At 38.5% G+C, this 15197-nt stretch overlaps 1 protein-coding gene across 1 annotated transcript; it reads left to right on the top strand.

Moving 5' to 3' along the window:
* Nucleotides 1-1895: 1895 nt before the first annotated feature.
* On the top strand, nt 1896-13872 carry LOC149021238 (putative ion channel SYM8; the record flags this gene model as incomplete). The annotated part of the gene is made up of 12 exons (XM_089147432.1): nt 1896-2237; nt 2322-2390; nt 2498-3118; nt 4011-4193; nt 4310-4369; nt 4465-4668; nt 5674-5922; nt 8770-8868; nt 10136-10330; nt 10746-10838; nt 11249-11515; nt 12951-13872. Coding segments are annotated over 12 exons (2601 nt in total), but the record flags the coding sequence as incomplete, so codon positions are not given.
* Nucleotides 13873-15197: the final 1325 nt, after the last annotated feature.

The raw sequence follows: 15197 nt of genomic DNA, 5'->3' as shown, positions 1-15197 counted from the left end.
CATAACCCTTCAGATGATATCCATTGGGTTGGGACCTTTATGAGAGAGATGTGATCTTAGGTCAAAATCATAATATTGATCCTCATGGTATGATTTGGAGATTTATTGGTGACCAACGCCGTATCATCATCAATATTCAAAAGGGTTTTAAGGAAGTTAGTTCAGAGAAAGAAGGAAATCTAATCAACTTAGTCTCTTTTCAATCAATATTTGAGCCTACATGAGCTTGAGTCTAACATAGGAGTTGTGCTTTAGGTGGGGCTAGAATCTAGATCTTGTGGAGTTGTGTTTTTTTCTTTTTTTTCTTGTTGAGGGGTTTTCACTTTTGCAGGTTTCCCTTTCCCTCTCTGCAAAGCCATGAAAGGGCCAGCCATGATCTTCGTTGTCTTATTGCAAAACAGGCCCCCATCTGATAAAGATCTTTTTTTTTTGGGGCTTAACTTTGCACTGAGCTGCCGCCTAGGTTTGTGATTTAAAATGGTGGTCGAGAATCTGTTTTTTTTTTTTTTTTTGGGTTTCAGTCATGTAGTCCAAAAAGTTAAAAAAAAAAAAAAAAATAAAACGAAACGGATGGTCGGCCACTACTTTTGATCCTCACCATTCCAGTTCAGCACGATTATTTTTTGGGCAAGATGATAAAGATCTCCAGTATAGTATCTCAGGATTTCAAAGCTCAGGTCTGTTGGATTATCAACAACACAATGCTGGTTTGAGCAAGGTATTGTCTGTACAGGAAAAACAAGCCTGGAAAACACCTGCTCCAGATTCCAATAGAAGTATAGAACCACATCGTTGATCCTTGAGCCACGTGGCGGAAAAAAAGATACCTAAGACGTATTCTTATTCTTTCAGAACTTGGCGAGAAGAGGTTTTAAGGCTCTTGATTTTTATACTAAGTATATGATTTGCTGGTCCCGATATAAGGTATAGTTTCTAACCAGGTGAGTTTATACTGAACTGACCTGATTTCCTATCACTTTCTCTGTATTTGACCGATATTTTAAATGTTTCACACTGTATAATATGATTTTCGTGATCCTCAAGTTTCTATGGGAATGACTTTATGATAAGGGTTACCTTGTGGTAAGGCAATCAAATCCTTGTAAAAGCTCCTTTTCATCAATTGAATCCAACATAAAAGAAGATTACCCTCCTATCAAAACTAGTTGGGATTCTCTACTCATTGAAGATTGTGTTTTTTTCACATTTCTCTGTGATATGTTTAAGAATAAGAGTTTACCTTTAGTACACTTGACAAATGCTCAAATATGAGCTTACCTTTTAAATATAAGGTATAAGAATGTAAAGGGAATTTGGATCACCTCCCAATCAAGACAGAACAATGTGCTCCTTTGACAGAGAAAAATAGTCTTACGTAGGTCCCACTCCCTATCATGTGATTCAAAAGTATCATAGTAGCCCATCGTTGTCCCTTAAGGGAGAGCCGATTAGATTGAAGAACGTGAAGGTAGCACAATCCTCTATCCATGCGAGTAAAGGATTCGAACTCGTGGTTGACCGCATGCATCCTGGTCTGAGTATTTGACCTATGACCAGGTCTGAATGAAAATATGATGATAGCCAATGGCTAGCCAGTAACCAGCTGCCACAAGTCCCAATGAGAATAACCCCACGTGGACTAATCAAAGACATTGCTGGATGCCACTCATCATCTACTTTAATATCCGTTTTCGCTTTTGTCCGAGGATCTCTTTTGCATCTCTGCATCTCTCTCTCACTCCCCTGGGTGTACTGCAGTTGACAAACTACCTTTTCTTGGGAATCATGGTTTCGTCTTCTTCTTCGAGTCCTTGTATTCAAATCAGATGATTCTTTGAAGCTAGAGATTTAGCTGCAGATCAAGGTTCAGGCTCTTGTCTCTCTCGCCATAATGTCTAATTAGTAGTGGAGATTCAACCTCAAACTCAAGCTCCAAGCTGTTGTCTTCCTCGGCTAATCGAGCCTTTGACTTGCGAAGGTCCTCTGACGGTGATCCGTTTAGTAAACGAAACGGCGGAATATTTAATCGAAGTCGAGCTAAGCTTGCTTCACATACCTTGCCTCATCGTCTAGGTTTCTCTCGTTGGGTCTCAGATGGGGGAACTCAGATGGATGAGATCAAACCGAAGCTGACTCAGTCTCCGAGATATTCTTCGCCTAGGTCTTACTCACCGTTCACTGCATCTCCTCGTAGAAGCTCCCGTCAACATAGCAGCAGCTCGTTGGCGTTTCATTCGGTAAGTACCTGAGGTTTGTACATTTGATATTTCTTTTAAAAGCTTTAAGCTCCTCTTTAATTCATCTTTGGGTTTGTGCTGCAGCTCATAGCCATTTGTGCAGTGACGTTTCTCTATGCAGTTTCTCTGCGAATTCAAATCACAGGCCTCCAGGTGCACCCCTTGCCTCTATAACCAATCTTTATTTTAAAATTTGCATTTTGAGAAAGCTAAGGCTGCGGACCGTGTGTGATTTGATTTGCTTTTCGGTTTTTCTCCAGGGAGAGATTACTGGACTTCATAGTGGGAACAGGGATGTTGGTCTTGATAACATAAAGAATTTGCCGCCTGAAGTTACTAGTTTATTTTCATATTCTGATGGTGGTGCCGGTAGAACTGTTGTTTTGTATATTGTGGTGTTAATGGTTATCGCATCATTTGCTTTGTTCCAATATCTCGACTATCTTCCTCGACTAATCAGGATTGCAAGGGGGTCAAGGAATAATGAGGAGGAAGTTTCCTTGAAGAAGAGAATTGCTTATAGAGTGGACGTGTTTTTCTCTGTCTATCCGTATGCAAAGTTGATCGCGTTTCTTTTTGCGACTGTACTGCTTATTGCATTTGGGGGACTGGCATTGTACGCTGTGAGTGACTGCACCTTTGCGGAGGCTTTATGGCTTTCATGGACTTTTGTCGCAGATTCAGGGACTCATACGGATACCGTTGCCATTGGTCAAAGGATTGTCTCCATTTCAATAAGTTCTGGAGGTATGCTGGTCTTTGCAATGATGCTCGGCCTAGTTTCTGATGCAATCTCAAAGAAGGTTGATTCACTGCGGAAGGGGAAAAGCGAAGTCATTGAGAGAAACCACATACTGATTCTTGGATGGAGTGACAAGTTGGTAAATTATTCAATATTACTTTGGAGTTGATGAACCATTTTCATATTGTAGATGACATTAAGAGATTTTCTATTGTTGATTTGATTGTTGCAAGATAAGAAAGGAACCTGAGAAAAAGAAAATCATACTTGTGTTATATTTTTACTATCACAATCTCCATCATTACAACTTCTTGAATCATGTTAATTGTTATTGACTGATAACATTGTTTTGCTATTTCCATTAAAACAAAATCTTGAGTGCTGATCTCACTAATCCACCAATTTGATGCTTGTTCTTTGTGGATATTTTCCTTGGTCATATCTAATTAGCCAAGAGGTGCCAGTAAGGAAAGAAAATACGGTTATTTCCGATCTCTGTTTGGTTGTGCAAGAGTGTGTCCCAGCACACTTTCACCCCCTTTTCCTTCATCAATTTATATTATTGTTTAGGTTTGAACACAGTGTGTCCTTGCACGCCTACACTCCTTCGCCTTTTCTTTTTCTTTCTTTTCTCAAATTTTTTTTTTTCATTTTATAAGATTTTTAAGGTTGAACCAGAACCACAAACATATAGAGGAATCCTAAATCTTGGTCAATCTTCTGTGCAGACTGCATATATACATCTGCTCCTTTCTTCCAGTTTCTGGACAACCCTTCATTCATAGTAGATTTACATAAATATGATTCACAAAAAAGGTCACACAATAAATAAGGGGAGGAAACTAGCAGAAGCTCTGGGGCAGTTAGGTTTCCACTTCTGTAAAGAAACAGTCCAATAATCATTTTTGCCCTTGACTTTATTCCTCTGTTGCTCCTCGGCCAACTTACTGATTTCATTTGTCATAGTTCCTGGGTATTTTATTTATTTATTTATTCTTGGGCCCCTTCTGCTGACTTGCATTCTTTTTCAGGATTCACTTCTTAAGCAGCTTGCCATAGCGAACAAAAGTGTAGGAGGTGGTGTAGTTGTAGTGCTTGCTGAAAGAGAAAAAGAAGAAATGGAAACAGATATATCAAAGCTGGAATTTGATTTCATGGGGACCTCTGTCATTTGCAGAAGTGGATCTCCTCTCATTTTGGCTGACTTGAAAAAGGTTTGCTATAGCTAACCATGCTTTACCATTTTTATATTCTACTCTCTTAATTCTCGTCTTCACTTGATTAGTGTTGAACTCTTGACTTTTATGGGTTATTCTTGGCTTGTTTATAGGTTTCAGTTTCAAAGGCACGTGCAATAATTGTATTGGCATCTGATGAAAATGCAGATCAGGTTGCAGTTTCATTAACAACGTAACACTATGTGACTTTTCAGAATGAATTTCTACCAAGTTATTATTCTTAAATTTTACAATGTTTTCTTGTCAGAGTGACTCACGTGCTTTGAGAGTTGTATTGAGTCTGACTGGAGTGAAGGAAGGTTTGAGGGGTCATATTGTTGTAGAGATCAGTGATCTTGATAATGAACCTTTAGTAAAGCTTGTTGGTGGGGAACTCGTTGAAACAGTTGTTGCACATGATGTGATTGGACGGCTGATGATCCAGTGCGCTCTCCAACCTGGGCTTGCACAGGTTAGTCAGCTAGCTTCAATGGTAGATATCATAAATTGTGGTCATTGAGGGATAAGTAAATGTCTAGGTAGCTTATTGTTCCTTGACTGTATGACTCTCTAGTGTATGTTCTGTTTTCTCGTTTTGAGTTCTTGACCATGTTCGTCCTAGTCATACTATTAATTTTGTGGTTCCACTCAAATTTGAGGATTTCATCAAGGTAACAACTATTAAATTCTTTGAAAAAAAAAAGGATTTCCCACTTTGGAAAGTATAAGGGTTTTGAGATTAATTGTACATAAGTATGTAAATGAACTCAAACTTGGTTTACTATTATCCCATATTCCCAACTAAATGGGATCAGCTATATGTATCCTTTTTATCTATCAGGTCCATTCATAGTGTTACTAACTAGTCTTAAGCTTTAAATGTCTTTCCTCTACATATCTAGAATCCAAGGACATCTTAGGCCTACCCTTGGCTAATTTATATCCCTCAACTTGAGTTGAACCACTCCTCCCTGTTGGAGCATTTCAAAGGCCTTCGTCGTACATCCTTGCCTTCTCAAACTATTGTCTTGCACTTATTGTTTATGGGTGGTACTCCCAAATTAAGTCGAATTTGTAAATTTGTCTTCTCTCACTCATCCATATCAACTTCCTTATCCATATTTTATACAAACTTCTTATAAATTGCTTCATTTTCTTCTGGAATTCATGATCTACAAGATTTTAGTACCTATTTAGAGGGCTGGCCTTAGTGCGACGGTGAGGGTTGCTCCATTACGGCCTGGTGGTCCCAGGTTTGAGTCTAGAAGCAGCCACTTAGCAAAGTAGGGGTAAGGCTGTGTACATTATTTTAGTCCCTATTTATAGTTAAACTTAATCTGGATGCTTCTTATATGCAGTCCAACTCAAGAGCAATGAGGATGGTGGATGAATATTCATCAAATTATAGAGTTATTGAGACACATTTGTTTTTGCTTGGCAATGCTTAGTGATTGATGAGTTTATTCCTTCTGTGCAGATTTGGGAAAATATCTTAGGATTTGAGAATGCTGAGTTCTATATCAAAAGATGGCCTCAGTTAGATGGTCTCCGATTTGAAGACGTACTGATATCATTTGCCGATGCTGTACCTTGTGGAGTGAAGGTTGCTGCCATGGGTGGCGAGATCATTATAAATCCAGATGATGATTATGTGTTAGAAGAAGGAGATGAAGTCCTTGTTATAGCAGAAGATGATGATACTTATGAACCAGGCCCATTACCAGAGGTCTGTTTTTCTTGTCATCATATGTAGCATAAGTATTACTTTAGTTTCCCAAACAATTAAGTTGTTTTCTGCAACAATGCAAATTTAAATTCGAAAGGCCCTGTCAGTAACAGCATGCACAAACACATGCTTATGCTTAGAGACCAAGCAGAGTCTAATGAAAGTTATCACTGAAAATCAGGAGCACTATGTTTTGGCTTCTAAATGCAGTAGTTTGATTGCTGACTGCAGTAGCACGCATTTTGTGAGCACCCTACTCGAATAAGGGCTGCTTTTTTTTGAAGAATGTTTATAAATTGATGCAGGAGGATTTAATCAAGAAGTAAGAAGCCCCATTGACGTCTCTTTGTCTGCAAAGAATTCTTTGATGAAAATCACTTGCCTGTCCCTGCCTAAACTATACAATTTTTTTAAGATGTCTATGTTCTGTTGTTCATGATAATATATGTTAATTTGCAAAAATTGCATCCACTTCCTTAGGCTAAAACAATCAATACTTGTAGTTATGGCCATGGAACACAGTAAAATACTACATCATTGTACATGACTCTGTGATTTGTTTCTACAACCTAGAGATCAAATGTAAAAAGACACACCTTACAGAATTACCTTGATTGAATACTAGGGGAAACAGGAAGGGCGGGCCTAGCGCAATGGTGGAGTCTCTCCATTGTGCGCTGGAGGTCGCGGGTTCGAATCAGCCTCTCTGCAAAAAGTAGGGGTAAGGCTGCCTAGAAAGTCCCTTCCCCAGACCCCACAGTGTGGGAGCTTCGGCACTGGGTACGCCCTTTTTAATACTAGGGGTAACAACAAAACAGAATTTGATAGGAATAAGAAATCCTGGTATCCAACTTCCTGATAGAGCTTGAAATCAGGTTGCACAAGACTTATATCCTGCTGAATATTTGCTCCAGGATTCAGAATGAGGCAAAGGGTTGGATCTGCACCAACCATATGAAGAACCAAAAACAGTAACCAACCAATAAAAGCAAAAGCTCTTGATCCGATAATCAGATGAAAGCCACTTGTGAATTCTAATTGAATGTCCCCTGAAAGAGTGGAATCTCTCAAAATATGAGCCCGGTCAATGGAATGATTGGTTGGAACTGCAGATTAAATGTGAAACTAGACTTGAAGAAATTGGGGAAATGTAAGATTACGTTAACTTTGCAGAAAACTGAGACAATACTTGGTTAATTAGCAGAAGGCATATCACTGGCAATTACAAAGAACTCTTAAGTCAGATATCAAAGTTTCAAAGCAGTACAGGAATCAGTTGCTGAAGAACTACTGCAAGAAGAAAAGAGGGGTATAATCTGGAGTGGTACTAGGTGATGGGGATCAATCATTGAGTCTGCAAGTTATGGGCGCACTCATGGATTTTAGCAAGTGATCAGATTTGATCTTAGATCTAATGGTTAGATCTAGATATAATGTCTGATATGGCTGATTCTGAATCTATACTTAAAAGGCTAGAATAATGGAAGGAATGATTCATTACAATTGTAACATTATAACTAGAATAGAAGGCAAATAGAATGCTGCCTAGTTGCATAGATCCTGTGCCCCACACAGGAAAGCTTAAAGTTACAGCACTACCCCTTGTTGGGGAAAAAAAGAAAACCACATCTAGGTTGATGCCTCTCAGTGTGCTTGAGAAGGAGGTAAGTAGTCGATGGGGGAACCGATGAGAGGAAGGAGAATTATTTCCTAGAAAATATATTGGATCTGAAACTGTAGAAAGGACACTATCAACTAAAAAGTGAAAAGGTAAATAGAAAGAGAACAATAAGTAGATGAGAAAAGGTAGGGAGCAGCCATCCATGGGGTTGAGAGGCGAAATGAGATTTAAAAAATAAGAAAAGAAATGAATAAGAGAAAGAAGAACAAAAAGGAGTAGAAATGACAAGAACTCAAGAAGTAAGGGGGAAGAAAGAAAATCCCTTAAACCCAAACCAATGGGGAAGAGAAGAGTTTCAGCCATCACTTGTGAGAATCAGATAAACTCATTCTATTACACTTTGTGTTTTTCATTGGGGGTGGTTTCTTGATTACCTTCCTTTTTTTTTTTTTTCCTGCTAAAGTCAGTTTTATTAAAATAAGGGAAAAAGAACGCTAGACAACAAATAAGGGATACTGAAACAATAGTCTTCAATTGCATGAGAAGAACGACCTAAACTTTAAACAAATCTACGTATTGGTATCCAAGCCTTATCCCTATCTAACTCTGACCTAATATATCTTGGCCATTTCTCCACGTTTGCTGATGTTTGTTCTTTTGGACAGAAACTGCTTAGACCAAAAATTTAAACAAATCTACGTACTGGTATCCAAGCCTTATCCCTATCTAACTCTGACTTAATTGATCTTGGCCATTTCTCCACATTTGCTGATGTTTGTTCTTTTGCACAGAAACTGCTTAGACCTAAAATTTAAACAAATCTGCGTACTGGTATCCAAGCCTTATCCCTATCTAACTCTGACTTAATTGATCATGGCCATTTCTCCACGTTTGCTGATGTTTGTTCTTTTGCACAGAAACTGCTAATAAGTCTGCCACTGAATTGGCATCCCTGAAACAGTCAGGGTCTCCACTTTGTTGATGTTCTACTTTGCATTAGATAGCTTGACAGTTGGGGATTCCACTGATGTTCTACTTTACATCACTTTACATCACCATACATTGAAACATATGAGCTTTAGTTTGTTGCCATTTGTTCCCTCTTTGTCCACTAGAAAAGAGGACCAAAATATCTTTTCTTTATGTTTTATGGTTATGAAATACCTTTTAGAATCCCTGATCTATTGGTCAATCTATTATGATTTCACTCCATGTTCCTGCTGTAGGTACACAGGGGCTATTTCCCTAATATGTTCTGTCCTTCAAAATTTCCGGAGAAGATACTATTTTGTGGATGGCGCCGTGACATTCAAGATATGATAATGGTAATTTAATTTAAAAAATTTCGTTCCTCATATGTAAGTTTGCAATAAATATCTGGTGCACCCCGAATGATTATCTTTCAAACTCTAGGTTCCTAATCATTGTGATATTTTCCTGTTTCATAATGTGTCTGTGGACTTGTAGTTCGCTACTTTTCTGTACAAAGCATTCTAGTTCAACTTGTTAAGTTTTTCCCTTGTCATAAATGCTTGGACTTGGTGGTACTCTTCATGGTCTTCAGCATTGTTCTCATCAGAAAGTTGTGGATGTTGCAGTTAGGAGACTGTTTATTTTGATGTGAAATGAGTGGGTACTTAATAAAGAAAGTAAAATATCTATTGTAGGGTTTGTATCTTAGAATGTATCAAAGAAAAAACAGATGTTCACGGCAGAGCCCACTATACTATGTCCATTGTCTATAAGATAATATAAAAAGGGAGTACCCAATGCCCAAGACTCCTGCCACTACAGAATCTGGGGAGGGTCATAATGTATGACTGTATGCGGCCTTACCCCTTTTTTGTAGAGGTTGTTTCCAAACTTGAACCTGTGAACTTTTCTGAGCTGTGGGTCACAATTGAGTGATGTTTCCATTGCTACAAGGCCTGCCTGCTCCATCTATAAGATAATATAGAGGTAGTAATATCCTCTTTATTTTACTTCAAGGTCCACGAATTGAACATCAAAATGAATGGATCCAGTGAAACATCTCTAGGTTGAATTCCTTATGGGATTATTTCTTTCAATCTGAACATCCCCCCCCCCCCCCCCCCCCCCAAAAAAAAAAAAAAAAAAAAAAAAAGAGTACCCTAACTAGTGGTAAAATGTGGGATAGGATCAGGTAGCCTACCAAAGTAATTAGAGGGAGGCTTAGTTACAGTTAGCCAACCAAAGTAATTAGGGGGAGGCTTAGTTAAGTCGAAGTAATTAGTTGTGGAAACTGCCTAATTGTCGAGGCTTGGTTATATCTTTTGTTCTAAGTAAGCTTCTAAGGAATTGAGAATATACTGGCTTGCCAAACTTTGAAGGTTTTTGTATGACATGAACTGGTTCAGTAACCTTAGCCTCGTTACCTGCTTCAGAAGAAAGTGACAGAAAATTGGCAGCTTCTACATTTGCAGGTTCTGTTATTTGGTTTACTACATAAATTGTCATACCTTTTTTCTTTTGGTTGGTCTTTGCATTAATATCTGTGGTGAAGTGCCTCAGACACTGAAGTAATCTTGATTATGTTGATGGTAGAATTTTAGTTTTCTTTTTTTTTCTTAGGTCCTTGAGTCATTCTCAGCTCCAGGTTCAGAACTATGGCTGTTTAATGAGGTTCCAGAGAAGGATAGGGAGCGCAAATTGACTCAAGATGGGGTTGATCTTAAAGACTTGGAGAAGATCAAGCTCGTGCACAGGGTAGGAAATGCTGTCATCCGGCGGCATTTGGAGAGTCTTCCCGTAGAGACATTTGATGCTGTAAGTATGCATTGCCTCTTGTAGACGATGGTGAACTGGTGACGGTTTGTTCCCTGTTTATTGTTTTAACTCCTTATTTCCATGAAATGTTGTTCTTTGGTTTTAATGGCCAATTCTACTAGTTTTTTGTTTTTGTAAATTGTTTGGTGATCAATAATCTACTTTTACAGTAAGTGATGGTTAACTTTTCAGTACATATTGACTCTATAATTTTATAGTGAAATCTAGTTTTTATACTAATCCTAACTCTACAGCATCTAGTAAGTCATAAATTTCTTACCCTATATGTGCACTGGGTTACAAACCTTTTCGGGGATTGTGTGTGTAGGTGGGAGGGGAGGTCAAGCAGTGCTCTCTTGATGAGTTTTCCATTAAATGTTCCCTCATCAATTGAATACTAACCCTAAGGAGACAGATTTTAATTCTCGCAGATGAATCTCTGGAGGACTCAAATGTGCTTTCTGACTCACGATGTCTGACTACTCTTCTTCTGATCCGTGATATTCAGGTAACTATATTGTTCAATGTTGACCTGATTCAGGAAATTGTTTTGTGGTTTTGTGTTGTTGACTTGTAAATATGAAGCTAAGTTAGTGAACCCTGCTTGTTATTCCAGAAGCTGTTGACTAGTGAAAACAATCTTAGAAGTTGCTCCTAGCAACATAAATCTGGAATTTGAATTAAGATAATTTTGCAGTTACTTGTTGGATTTTGGACGACAAATGGAAATGGAGGTTAAAGGAACACAGATATTCTAATGATCACCCCTCCAAAAATGGGGAAATTTTGATTTCCACATTCACCACCAGTTGCTTGCTGTATAAACGATTAATCCTGCAGATAAATCTAGGCATTGATGATCTGTTTTGAATCTTTTGTCAATAACAGCTAATTGCCTACTTCTTTTCATGCATTCAGTCCAAGCGTCTTCCACACCGAGATGCCAAACCACCTCCTACACTTGATTCTGAATTCTCTTACAGCTCTTGGATCTGCGAAGTGCAGCAAGCTTCAAACTCATCAATAATTATTAGTGAGATCCTCGATTCAAGGACTAGAAACCTGGTCTCTGTCTCAAGAATTAGTGATTATGTGTTGTCGAATGAACTAGTGAGTATGGCACTAGCAATGGTCGCTGAAGACAAGCAAATCAATCGGGTACTCGAGGAACTCTTTTCTGCAAAGGTACTTCATGTCCATGTGCAAACTTCTATCAAGTTATGAATTTGTGCAAACTTCTATCAAGTTATGAATTTACTGAATTGGTGATGAATTTTGGGAGAGGACACAACTCTGAGTCAGTTAAACATACCCGAATTCCCTGGGCAGTCAAGCACTGCCGACTAGGGAAAAAGAGATACAAGAACTGAAAAGGAATTTGGAAAGAAATACAGATGAGAAAATAGCACAAAGAAGGAGAAATTTTTTATTATGTCGTTACTTAAAAGGGCGAATCTGGTGCTAAAGGCGCATAAGGGGAGTCTGGAAGGGAGACTTTTCTATGCAGCCTTAACCCAGCAATTTTTGCTGAGAAGCTGTTTCATTACCTTGACCTCAGGCTACAATTGTGGTCTAGCAACCATTGCACCAAGGCCCGCCACTTTTACTACATTTACCCTAGGGAGAAAATTTTACTTACACCATGCTGGTGTAAGTCATGTACTACCAATGCCAATGAAATGGTGAGTGTGTCCAACTTAATGTGCAACTAGTTATTTTATAAGCATTCAAGTTAGTACTATAATGTATTTAGCTTCAGGGATGAATGTAGCATAGTTAAACACTTGGATGGACCAGTTGGGTCAAGAAAAGTGCTACTAGAAATGGTAGGCTTCTGGTTACCCCTTTTTAGGTTTCAATATCAGCACTGAGAATGGTGGTAAACCAGGAACAGCTCAACTGTGACCCAGTAGGTTGTCTGGGAGATGGACATCTCTTCCTTCTTTATGATGAAATATATGAATCATACAGGGAACCGCGCGGGGCGGGGGGGGGGTGGGATGAAGGCACTTACCCTGGCAGTAGAAAGAGTTTTGCCAGTGATTGCAATTAGCAATAAATTTTATGCTTTCTGAACCAGTCACGACAAAGCGCTAAAATTTGGTGTTAGAATATGCAATATATTTCTATCAGCTGAAAGTCTGGTCAACCTCTAAACTTGTCTTGTGTTTGTCTTTTCTAGGCAGATCAACTGAAAGGACATGGAATTTAAGGATTGCCAGACTGTTTATTATTCAAAACGATTATTTCCAGTAGCACTTCAATTTGTTATTTATTTGTTCATTCTCCCTAACATGCAATGGAAAAATGGTATACCCGGTGCATAAGGCTCCCACCATTGCTGGGGAGTGTAATGTGCAAAACCTTACCTCAGCTTTAGCAGAGAGTCTGTTTCCAGAATTTCAGGGAAACTGTTCACCATGCTTTGACTTGGGAAATAACAAAAACTGGAAATAGGCCCACACAACTCCACCTAAACAGCTGAAACTCTTTAGGTTTTTTGTGTGAGATTGTTTGGGAATTCTCAGATTTTACCAATGGGGTTTGTTTGCTGTAGGTGGTTTGTACTATGATTGTGGAACATACTTGTATTTGATATATGAATGTTTTGTTTCCACAGGGTAGTGAGATGTTCATCAGACCAGCAGAATTCTATCTGTTTGAGCAGGAAGAGTTGTGCTTCTATGATTTAATGAAGAGAGGTCGGCAAAAGCATGAGATTGTGATTGGTTATCGCCTAGCAACAGAAGAAAGTGCCATTATCAACCCTCCACATAAAGAACTGCCGCGAAGATGGTCCCATGAGGATGTTTTTGTTGTCATTGCACCAGGAAAATGAACAGGATAGCAACATCTTTGCTCACCATTCGATTTTCCTTGAATTGGCAGCTTCAGAGCTATTTATATTGCCACCCATTCTGCCACTTCTTCCTGTGGCTTGCATCTCTGCTACTATTCAACCTTCTCTTGGCGCATACCTGATCATTGGGTGTGGGAGCAAACTGGTTTTAAATTATAACCTGGAATGGAGTGCTGGGTTTTGAATCACGTGAGCAGCCTCTGCAATTGATTAATAAAATCTAGGGAAACAGAAATTATTGCCGCTGTAGAAGAAAACTTTTCAGTGGAAGTTGTAGCTAGCCCTCTTTGGTGCCTCCGTGTGCACCTGTGGTCTGATTTTTGTTCTTATTCATACTTACCGTATGGTACAAATGAAAGACTACCCATGTTGGCACATTCCAGTGGTTCGATGCCAATACAACTACAGGTCACCGGAGAGACATATCTGAGAACAAAATCTCCCCCTAAAATTTTCATTTGTTGAATTTTCTTTGGTTTATTGAAAGAAGCAGCAGCATGGATCATGGTTATATTATAAGTAGAATGAGCAGCAAGGATCATGTATGTTGGAAGTGTCTCCACCAAAACCTGTTACCAAGATTCAAACTGTTTAGTTAATTCAATTGTTTGATATAATTTATTATATTTATCCAAAATTTGATTCTGATTAGGTCAGACTATACAAGAGTTTGGCATGTGGGTTATTGTAAGTTGATTTGAATTAAAATCCTTGTTGGTATTTTATGATGATCAGTTCTCTGTCTCCAATTTATTATTTGCCATAACCCTTTAGATGATATCCATTGGGCTGGGACCTTTATGAGAGAGAGAGGTGATCTTACATCAAAATCATAATATTTATCCAGATGGTATGATTTGGAAATTTATTGGTGACCGACGCCTTATCATCTGAGATAATGAAGGAAATCTAATCAACCTAGTCTCTTTTCAATCAATATTTTGAGCCTACATGAGCTTGAGTCTAACATAGGAGTTGGGTTTTTTTACTTTTGTTAAGGGGTTTTCTCTTTTGCAGATTTCCCTCTCTGCAAAGCCATGAAACCTCCACGCATTGAGGAAAGCTTGAAAGGGCCAGCCATGATGTTGGTTGTCTTATTGTAAAACAGACCCCCATCTAATAAACATCTTTTTTTTGGAGACTCAACTTCAGTGCTGTGCACTGAGCTGGTGCCGCCTACGGTTGTGATTTTTTTTCGTCCAATACCTACGGTTGTGATTTAAAGTGGTGGTCAAGACTCAAGAGCCTGTTTTATTTATTTTTTAATTTTTTTAGGTTTCAGTAGGTGTAATTCAAAAAGTAAAAAAATAAAATAGAAAAACAAATCTGATGATGGACCACTACTTTTGATCTGACCATTCCAGTTCAGCACGATTATTTTTTTGGCACGATGATAAAGATCTCTAGTATCTAAGAATTTCAAAGCTCAGATATGTTGGATTATCCACAACACAATGCTGGTTTGAGCAAGGTATTGCCTGTACAGGAAAAACAAGCCCGGAAAACGCCTGCCCCAGATTCCAATAGAACCACCACATCCTTGAGCTACGAGCCACATGGTGGAGAATAAAATGAAAGATACCTAGGACGGATTTTGATTCGTTCAGAACTTGGGAGAAGAGTTTAAGGCTTTTCATTTTTATAGTAATATATGATTTGACCGATAATTCAAATGTTTCACACTGTATAATATAATATGATTTTCGTGTTCTTCAAGTTTCTATAGGAATGACTTTATGAGAAGGGTTACCTTGCGGTAGGGCAATCAAATGCTTGTAAAAGCTCTTTTTTAATCAATTGAATCCAACATAAAATGATTACCCTCCTACCCTCCCAGCATAAGAAGTTTGGAATTCTCTACTCACAAGAGTAAAAGATTGTATTTTTCTCACATTCCTCTACACTTTACCAATTCTTAAGTACAAGTCTCTCTTCTAAATGTGTGGTATAAGAACGTGACATGTGGATCACCTCCCAATCATGGTACTCCTTGACAAGAGAAAGGGT

The sequence above is a fragment of the Hakea prostrata genome, chromosome 3, assembly GCF_041222555.1.
Source record: "Hakea prostrata isolate BN-2017 chromosome 3, UWA_Hpros_2, whole genome shotgun sequence".
Classification (NCBI taxonomy): Eukaryota; Viridiplantae; Streptophyta; class Magnoliopsida; order Proteales; family Proteaceae; genus Hakea; species Hakea prostrata.
The sequence above is the reverse complement of the archived record's forward strand: the minus strand, read 5'-3'. Positions and strand labels throughout refer to the sequence as shown.